The sequence below is a fragment of the Portunus trituberculatus genome, chromosome 42 (assembly GCF_017591435.1).
Source record: "Portunus trituberculatus isolate SZX2019 chromosome 42, ASM1759143v1, whole genome shotgun sequence".
NCBI classification, from domain to species: Eukaryota; Metazoa; Arthropoda; class Malacostraca; order Decapoda; family Portunidae; genus Portunus; species Portunus trituberculatus.
The window spans coordinates 12,815,726-12,824,437 of record NC_059296.1 but is presented as its reverse complement, the minus strand read 5'-3'; the positions used below and the strand labels follow the sequence as shown (position 1 = coordinate 12,824,437).

The window sequence follows — 8,712 nt, the reverse complement described above, 5'->3', positions numbered from 1 at the left end:
TATATAAACTCCATTAATTCGGCTCTTAATACTCTCAAAAGGCCAGAAATCCAGATTTTAAGGCCAAAAATAAAACCAATTAAAATCAGGAAAAAAATAATTAAAGTTTCACAGAATATGTTTTTTGCATTTGAATTCTTTATTTTCTTTCATTTATATGGAAATACAGAACAGTGTTTGATATGCATACTTTATGTACTGAAAAGAGATAAAACAGTATGCTGAAAATATGTAATATTCCTGTGTTTTGTAACTGTTGTGATTGGTGTTTTTTGTTGGCGTTGGGTACTGCACAGTAAGAAAGTAATATGCGTACGTACTGTACCTGTTTGGTGCTCTACACATGGATTACTTCTGCATATTAATGGTAAATACAAACACAATGTTTTTGTAAGTCATATTTTTATTTATTTGCCAATTTTGAGAGCAATGATTTTTTTCTTTTAAGTGTTATCCAGAAATCTGGAATTCTCATGAAAGGAAAAACACATATCTAAGCAAGTTTAATAAGTTCATTGGAAATTATAAACATAAACAATTACCAAAACAACAGGCCTAGATTTTAGAATGGAAGCTATGTTACAAATATAGCAGAAGCAGGCAAGCATAAGCAAACAAATATAACGCAGGTTTATACTGATTTGTACAGGTCTCAACCAAATCAAGTATACTACGATCCACATGTTAAACACCAGTACTTACCTGTCATGATCTTTAGGAAAGCAATAGAAGACCAAGTGTGGGTGGGTGCCCTTTGTCCTGCGACAAAATTAACACATGGATGCCCCACTCTAGTGTTCATTTTTGCGGATTTCTTGAGAACATGCGGCGTGTAACCTGTCACTGCTGTGGGCCCTCTTGTTTGAGTGTTGACACATGTAAGCAGTGTTGCCACGCTTCCATGACTAATTTTCCCTACAGCCAAGGTGATTTTCCCCTACATTACCCTACGCTCACAAATCGTGATTATATACTGAAATAAAGACTACACATGCAAAAAAGAAAAAAAATGTTTACTTACATGCTTAGCAGGTTGATGATGATTATGAAGATTCTTGTGCTTCAACGAACATAGCATTTTCATCTTTATCCGAGTATTTTGAGAAGTACCTTGTTCTTGCACTTGAATACAGCTTACACAGAGAAGGGGAGGGCAAAATTTGATGGAAATCTCTCGTATGTTTTAATTATTGATTCCAGTGTCTTAGTCGATAACTTATTTCTAAGTTTTGATTTGTTGTGTTAAGTTTCGAGAATGTTCTTTCAACTTCTGCTGTACTTTGGGGTAATGCTGTTACTCTCAGCATGAAGGTTGATAGTTGTTCATATGAAGCTACTTTTCTCATTTCTTTCCAAAACTCCTCAATGCTCTTACTTTCCCATCCTCCTTTCTTCACCTCTTCATCAACTAAAATTGACCTCCATTGTCGATCAGTGATTTGTACATTAGCATCAGGAAGAAAACGTGGTAGCCTCTGAAACAAGACTGCTGCTGAGTTCACTTCAGCTTTATCCTTCAAAATGTATTCATGGTTAACGTCTTTGAGTGCCGCAAAAACTGGATCCACTAGATTAATCCTTTTTAGAATTTGACAGCATGCAGTTTTGTACCAGTTTCTACACCGTGAAAGAAAGCTCCCTCTTTCGTGTGGCTTCAGTTTTGACAGGGTTTCGCTTGCAAGTATCCCAGGATAGACTTTATCCAACTGCAACCAATTTGATTCAAAATGGAAAAAATAAATGGAGGTATACTTAACACATTCTAACTCCCGACGTGTCTACAAAGTAATATCCTCTTATATTAAGAAATGATGGACTGTCTATGTAAGCCATATTGAATTTCAGTTGAATTTCAGTCGTGCCATATTGATTTTCAGACTTGTAAATGCTATAGTTTCTTAATAGTATTGAGAGGAATGTCACTAACGGGATCGAATCCAGCCGTACTGGACACGAATCGTCGAGTCAGGTAGAGAAAGGATAGACACGTATCAGACTCGTCATTCTCTCTCTCTCTCTCTCTCTCTCTCTCTCTCTCTCTCTCCTTTGATTTCGTGTATGAAATTGATTGACAATTGAAAATTTTTAATTTTCCCCTACATTCCCCTACGATGAGGCGATTTTCCCCGTAGGTATCCCCTACTCCCACAGAGGCCTAAAATCCCAAGATCTTGGGAAATTTCCCAAGTCCTGGCAACACTGCATGTAAGCATGCAGATGGATCAACGGTGCTGATCTTGATCTTAAGCTGCAACAGCAGCGCCATCGCGTGAGTGAACCGCAAACAAGAATAGTTACCAGTTTGCCTAGGCTACACAATAAATTGACGCTTTCTTGTCTTGTTTATATAGTCTTTGGCCAGACGTTACCCTACGGAACGAGCTCAGAGCTCATTGTTTCCGATCTTCGTATAGGCCTGAGACCAGGCACACATCACACACCGGGACAACAAGGTCACAACTCCTCGATTTACATCCCGTACCTACTCAATGCTAGGTGAACAGGGGCTACACGTGAAAGGAGACACACCCAAATATCTCCACCCGGCCGGGGAATCGAACCCCGGTCATCTGGCTTGTGAAGCCAGCGCTCTAACCACTGAGCTACCGGGCCGTGTGTGTGTGTGTGTGTGTGTGTGTGTCGTTGAAGTTCTTGAGCATTATTTTTTTTTTAAAGAATAATGCTCAAGTTGCTATAGACTTCAACACATGCGTACTCCTTCCTCCCCCGCCCCCCAAGAAAAAAAAAAAAAAAAAAATATATATATATATATATATATATATATATATATATATATATATATATATATATATATATATATATATATATATATGTTGCTTGAAAAGTATCTGTCTGAGCAAAAATGGATTGTGAAAATAACAATAATGAATACGTAACATCTAATTTGGAGTGTCAATCAAAGGTGAAGGAATGAAATGTTGAGTAACTGAGGTGGTTGAGCAAAGCATTCCATGATGGCGAGAATAACAGAAAGAGAGAGACTAAGAGTGCACATGAGTTTGATAGAAGTGATGGATGCGCAGAGATATCATCCAATGAAAGAGGACAGTGCTGAAGTATGTATATAAAAAGAAAAGAATAAGAAGGAGTATATGTTGTGAGGGAAAAGACTTTTGTCACAGCCATCCATTTGAGGAATGTCTTATGAACAAACATCAGATCTAAGTAAATAGGAAGAGAAGAAAGAGAGGGAGTATATTGTGAGGAAAAACACCTGTTATTGTCATGGTCATCCATTCAAGGAATATCATGAACAAATGTACAATGTATGTAGCCTTTAGGCAGGATATATTTTTGCATATATGTATGAATATATCTAATTCTTTTCTTTCATTTTTTTATATATATTTGCATGACTCATTCATTTACATAGTTATTTCATATTTTAGAATTAATAATGGACAAGATCAGGCCAACAGTTTCTTATCTTTTCAAGAAAGGTTTTCCATACTGAACAAATATTATGCACATACACAGCTGAGGCTTTATGATGAAGCAAAACCATCATGATTAGCATCATCTTTATTTGAATAGATTTACATTGGAATCTGCAAGAAAGATTGATTTTATATATATATATATATATATATATATATATATATATATATATATATATATATATATATATATATATATATATATATATATATATATATATATATAAAACTAAGGAAAAAGAGGGATCTGGGAAACTAAGACTATTATGAATGAGGCCCATGAAACCCAGAGTTATTATGGAAAGGATATGGATATGCTGCAATTCAAATGAAAGGAAAAAGAGTCTTATTGAATGGCTGTAAATGCAAAGATAAAGAAACAAAATGGTGAAAAAAAATAAGTTTACTAACATGGTCAATGGAATCTTGAGCATCAAAGGTGACCATACTTCAAAGAAAGATATGAGGCAACAGTATTACACATTCCTAGGAGATACAGCTTCATAATGAACAGATTCATTAATAATGGAAGCTGATAAGAGAGAGAGAGAGAGAGAGAGAGAGAGAGAGAGAGAGAGAGAGAGAGAGAGAGAGAGAGAGAGAGAGAGAGAGAGAGAGAGAATAAATCAAATAAAAAAATTTTAAAAAGTACAATGTTAAGCAAGGACTAAATCTCAACGTAAGTCAGCTGTGCTCCCATCTTGCCCCTTCACTACCTGTCTCCTCCAACTCTGAAAAAATTCTGAAGTGATATCCAAACATCTTGAGACCATTAATATTCACTAAGTGGTCAGATTTGTGCCAAAGAAACTAATGCACAATCATACAAATTACACCACAATTCCAACAAAATATCAACACAAATATAATTAGATATTAAGTACATTTTAAAGCAGCATAACTGTTAAAAAGAACATATATGAGCATATGCAGAGAATGAATTAAGTTCCTATCCCAACATATACATTGCTGACAGGTTGGTGTTGCATCACTGATTGTAAATCATTATTAGCATAAATGATACCTTGACTTAAGTGTAGCATTTGCGTGTAATATATAAAATTTAGTACCTAACTTGCACTACACTTAGTTTTACTGGGCAGTATTCTGGTACTTATGTAAAGGCAATCTTCTTGAGAGCTGGAAGAAACAACGATATGAGCTAGTACACAACTCACTACACAGGATAGATTACCAGTACAACACATATTATTCATATAAGAACTATGAACATCTAATTCAACAAATATTACAAGAAAATGAAACAAAAGCTTCAGTGTTTTCCTTCTTTTATCATTTTTATTTTACAAGTTATTTTCTTTTTGTCATTCATAATTTCTCAAAAATAAACTTATATATCATTGCTGGCATTGATTACTTTATGTATAAAACAGTACATCCTACAGTACTCATAGAGAAAGTTATGGGTCCCTGTGGCATTACTTTAAATTCAGCATATTAATATATATACATAAAAATACACCCAGTGAGGTTCCATAGCTGGTGATTTAATCATCAGTAACTAGCACAACTACCTGAAACTCTGAGGACTCATCATACCCATTATATCAATTGCACAGTATAAACTAAATACACACAGGCATTATACAGACATACAAACACATAAGTGCAGCCACAGTCATCTCATTTCATGGGGTATTCTTTTACACAACTCTATACATATCTATTACTCATGCACGTCAATGGTAGTTTAAATGTTCAAACAAACTGTACATTCTATTCAAAGTAAACTTCCACCTTTACATTATTTTGTCAAAACTCATGAGGTCCAGATACAGGTGCCTGATAATGTTAATGATTAAGGAAAGGAAACAAATTATTTCTAAGTTCGACAGCATATGAGAAGTCTTGAATCTACAAATTTGTGGTGATATTTTTCAGAGTATTATGTACTAAGAAGTAAATGTTATATGAACAAAATGAACAATGTATTGTAAATCATTTCTGATACCAGAGATTTTGTCATCATAGCAGCATCAAATATGTGAAGATAAGTAAAAACACATTAATGTATATAATACACCATAAGATTGACAATCAAGTTGTATGTCATTAGACAAGGCATATACCATTAAGATTTTGAAAATTTGTCATCTGGCAACAAGGCAAAACTGAGAAAATCAGACACATAATGAAACTCTTGTGTATCACAATCTAGCAAAACAATCAAAACTTAAGATGTGAACAAGCATGCAAGTGTGTGTGTGTGTGTGTGTGTGTGTGTGTGTGTGTGTGTGTGTGTGTGTGTGTGTGTGTGTGTGTGTGGAAAACATCCAAGTCAAACTTTCTGTCTTGTCTTTACATACATTTATCCAATTTGGTCTCAAAATTATATATATTCCTCTCTTACACTGGCTCAACTTAAATTTTTTAACTTTCTAAATTTCAGTTTAGGATATTAAATTTCTTGCAAATAATCATGCATTTCAGTCATAAATTTGTACTCATGACCTTATCTGGGAGTTTTCCTTTATTTATGAATCCTATTCTATTTTCTTTATCTATGACAGAAAAACTTAATCCCTTACAGCTGTTTTCTTGGTTGATCTTTTATCTACCTAATTATTTTCACTAATTTTATATTTATGATTTTGCTATTTATTAAGTTTTATTTTTAATATTTTCAATGCATTTGTGTGTGTGTGTGTGTGTGTGTGTGTGTGTGTGTGTGTGTGTGTGTGTGTGTGTGTGTGTGTGTGTGTGTGTGTGTGTGTGTGTGTGTTTATATATATGTCTGTAAGTGTTTTTTCATATGTATACATTTTTTTCTATTATTTTTTTACTATGTATATTATAAATGGAGAAAAATTTCTTCGGTAAGATAAAAAGATGTTCATATGAAATAAAATTGACTGGTTTGTGTATAGATATTAGGCCTTTGTGAATACTGCTGCAAGTAATCAACAATAGTTAATGTCAGTTAATTTTATATAAACAAAGTTATGGAAATCAAAAATATTTTTCACCTACAAAAAACTTTCTTCCAGAACATGTAAGTTGCATGTCATACTACATGCAATACAACAAAGGTTAGTATTATTTACTTCGAGGTAAAAAAAATGGCAACTATACATAATCAAATCCTGGATAAAGATATAGATGGCTACCTGTGTTAATGTTGTAAACATAGACATTATAGAAAACACCTTCAGTCTTTCAGTATTCAAAAAGGACACTGGTGGTTAAACTGCTTTTTTATCAACAAGTATTTGTTTCTCAGATAATCATAAAAAAAATATTAAGCAAATATGAAATACAAAATCATATACATCAGTTACACAAACTAGAGATAACTTGAATATGAGAAAGGACTTTTGCCGATTCTTCAGTTATTCGTTTATGAAATGTGATTTTTATCTGATAATTAACTAATCTTCACTTTTTATTTATCTTTATCAACAATAGAAACATTATCTTATTTTTTTTTTTATGTTAAGGTCTATAGCGTCTGTAGGTATGCTTGAAGAGTATAGGAAGCAGTGTCCAGCATCCACCCATAAGTGGCGAAGGCAATTTTATTTAATAGTGGTACCCATATTAGGGTCCATACCAACTACCCAAGCACATCTTTGGTGTAAGGCAATTACACCTCCACCTAGAACCTGGGTATCATGGAGACATGTAGGTAACTTTAAACCACTCAACAAATGACGAAGTTTCAAGGCGGCACATGGTGGGATTCGAACCTATGCATGAATTTCTGCCCAATCCCACACTCACCACCTTATCCACTACGCCACTGCCTCCCTATACATTGATTTATAGCCCAAGTACAATAAAAAGCTATAACTGTATGTTTATTACTAAAACTGTCAAAGCCAAAATAATCTAAGTAACATAATCATTTTCATATATGGTACATTTTTTTGCTGCAAAGTAATAATAAAATGATCTGACATTACATATATGTATTCTCTAAAGAACAGTGGGTAAATATTCTGTTCTCATAGTCAAACATAAATCTTCCCTGTTGACATTCATTATATGTAATATACTACATGAGAAATGTGAAGGTTGCTCTACCTATAATACATGACTTCAATCATATTTTTGATACAGTTATGTATGAGAATGTTAATACTTGTTGATTCCATGACAATTATACATCCACACCGAATGTTCCTTTAGTTTGTTTTTTTTCTTTTTTTAATACAATCATGCTTTGAAGCAAGTGTTCACACACACACACACACACACACACATACATACATACATACATACACACACACACACACACACACACACACACACACACACACACACACACACACACACACACACACACACACACACAAACACTATTTAGTGAGTATCTTGCCATTCTTTAAATACCAATGTCCTCCAACCTGTGCAATTTAAACTGTTACCATATGATTGTAAAATCAAGCAATGGCAAATAATGTATTTCACTGAAATTGAAGCTCACAACTCCAGTCATTCCTTCAGTTACTCATACAAAGAGCACCTTTACAAGAATTGGGAAACAGGATAGGAGAGAAGCATCCTCCATAAAGGTTTCACTCCACCATCTTGAAATTTTCATTCTAACAAAACTTATCAGTTTAAACATGCTATCCAATCTGATATTACCCTTCCTAAAAAATAATAACCAAAATAAACCTAAGTCACTATAAAAGAAAAAGAAACATATTTGCACATGCATAACTTTGATGTAAAAATATATGATATTATAAGAAATTTTACAACATATATTCTTCCACCACTGTGTATTGCCAGCTATTCCTGATCTAGAAGGATGTTGAACTTAAAATGAAAATATATATTATGAAAGCATGAAGACCTGTAAAAAATGTAATTAAGATTTTCCTTTAACCTTTCATGTATGACTAATAAAATCCAATAAATATTACAACCACCCAACTGGTCTGTCAAATTAAAGCATTGTTTTAATATGGAAGAAACAAGTTTTCATAACATTTTCAGATATGTTACCCAAGATGAAAAATAAGTTAAAGTGTGTCCAAAGTGATGTAATCCTTGCTTCATTGTTCCTAATTTGAGGATATGAACTAAGTACTTGTACTCTTCACATCTCATTTCTTGGCAAATGATATGGGTCCATTAAAAGTAATGGAATGAATAAATATATCAAAACCACCCTAACCATGGTTGCAGCCACTGTACAATATATAAATCAGAGATATTCTATTCCACAAAAATTGCAAAAGGAAAATATTCTTTCACGAGATAATTTGTAATAAGCATTAATTAC

The 8,712-nt window shown here is 33.5% G+C and overlaps 1 protein-coding gene across 1 annotated transcript in view; it reads right to left on the bottom strand.

The window, feature by feature from the left end:
* The window catches only part of LOC123517794, a 5,783-nt gene extending 4,664 nt beyond the window's left edge, over positions 1 to 1,119 (bottom strand). Inside the window, exon 1 of the mRNA XM_045278268.1 lies at positions 703 to 1,119. Coding sequence (XP_045134203.1) covers positions 703 to 802 — 100 coding nt within the window. The 5' untranslated portion in view covers positions 803 to 1,119. The remainder of the gene's footprint in view (positions 1 to 702) is intronic.
* Between the last annotated feature and the right edge of the window lie 7,593 nt (positions 1,120 to 8,712).